This window comes from Camelina sativa, chromosome 19, assembly GCF_000633955.1.
Source record: "Camelina sativa cultivar DH55 chromosome 19, Cs, whole genome shotgun sequence".
NCBI lineage: Eukaryota > Viridiplantae > Streptophyta > Magnoliopsida > Brassicales > Brassicaceae > Camelina > Camelina sativa.
In genome coordinates this window covers 19,825,302-19,827,018 of record NC_025703.1, presented here as the reverse complement: position 1 = coordinate 19,827,018, position 1,717 = coordinate 19,825,302, and the positions used below count along the sequence as shown (strand labels likewise).

Here is a 1,717-nt window from a genome sequence, read left to right as displayed (position 1 = left end):
CGCCTCTGTCTTACAAATGGGGCAGAGATTCTTGATCATAACCCATTGCTTGATACAGTCCTTGTGGAACTCATGGCCACATTTCAAGGTTCCAAGATTATCACCTTCGACATACTCTTCCTGTCAAAATAGCAGCAACAGCTTTTTCACCTCAGTTCTTGAGTTGAGACTTAGTGCAATGTCAACATAAAAATAGACACAGAAGAGACTAACTCAATAAACAAACCCTTCTATGCTATATTGGTTCAGCTACTAATTCTGCTAGTTTCATTATGGCACACCATCATCTATGATGACAACAATATCAAGGAAATGAAATTAATAGAAAACAAAGCAGCCTCAAGTAACAAAACAGATTGCGGAGGAGTATTATTAGATGAAACAAACCAGCTCAGGGAGTAGTGTTAAGAATGAAGTGCAAAGCCCAAAAGGTTCCCAACAAACCAAAGACCAAACACCCCGACACTCTAATACAACCTATGTTATGTATAGTATCCTATTTCACTCCATAAGTAAAGAGAAGTAATGGAAGCAAGCTCAGCAACACCAACTACTATTTATCTTTATGCTTATCAAATTAGTCGGTAAGTATCACACAAGAAATAGTTACGGGAGTCAAAATACTTATAGTTCATTCTTAATCAAATACCTGACAAATGCAGCATGGCTCTATGATGTCCTGATGCAATTCAGCAGAAGAAGATGTATGTTTGTGCTGTTTCATTGCTTTCAAAATGACCTCTTCACTTAGCCCAGTGCTCACATCTCCTATGCGTTCCCCAAGAGCCAATAGCTCCTACATTCATTCTCACATGTTGTTGGTAAAAATGAGAAAGTTGCCACTAACAGTCAAAGAAAGTTATACTACCTCATACGACATGTTGTCAACATCAAGCCGCATTTCCCGATGCCTATCATGCAGGTCAGTCATACCCTGGTAGATAAGTGGATCTAACACCATGTAATCCTTATCGAATTATAAAAAAAGAAAAAGTTGATTAGCTACATATATAATGATTTAGAAAGGAAATAAATAGTGAAAAGGAACCACAAATGCATAAAAATTGGTTCATAGTGTTTTTGCCCTATAATACTTTAAAGTGTGATACACTGTAACTTACAAAAACGTCAGACACTACGGCTAAAAAGTAATAAAACAAACACTACTAATGGAAAGGCATTGCGTCTTAAAAATGATGCCAAGGACACACGAGATTGAAAAAGCACACAACATGACAACAGATATACCAAGAAATGGAATGTTTTATCCATTAAGGCATTATTAACAGGCAGGAGCGTCAGAAATCACTCGTGTCAAAATCATACCTCAACACGTAAATTCTCCCCCCTTCTCATGGCGTGCAACACCTGACGTATCTGCGAAAAAATACAGGAATAAGAGCAACTCACTATTAAAATACTTATCGAAGTGCATCAAAATTAAATACATCTCCAACTATAACGTACAAACTGCAAACACACATTTTATCAAATTTCACGAGCAGTTGCAAAGAAGGTATATAAACTAGAAGGTAACAAGCATTCACAAATCGTAAGACATCAAAATGGTTTTATATGGAAGTCATATCAGAGTGCATCAAACTGCTCTAGCTCTAGCTCTCATATAGTTAAAGTTATAACTTTCCGAAGAGACATATATTAAAAATAATTGGCAAAAAAAGCTTAAAAGCAGACAATGCACGAATCAATTTGTAAA

The 1,717-nt window shown here is 36.3% G+C and overlaps 1 protein-coding gene across 1 annotated transcript; it reads right to left on the bottom strand.

Moving 5' to 3' along the window:
• On the bottom strand, positions 1-1,430 carry LOC104766723 (E3 ubiquitin-protein ligase MBR1-like; the record flags this gene model as incomplete). Its single annotated transcript, XM_010490662.1, is given in 4 exon segments — positions 1-120; positions 650-796; positions 869-967; positions 1,327-1,430. Coding segments are annotated over 4 exon segments (396 nt in total), but the record flags the coding sequence as incomplete, so codon positions are not given.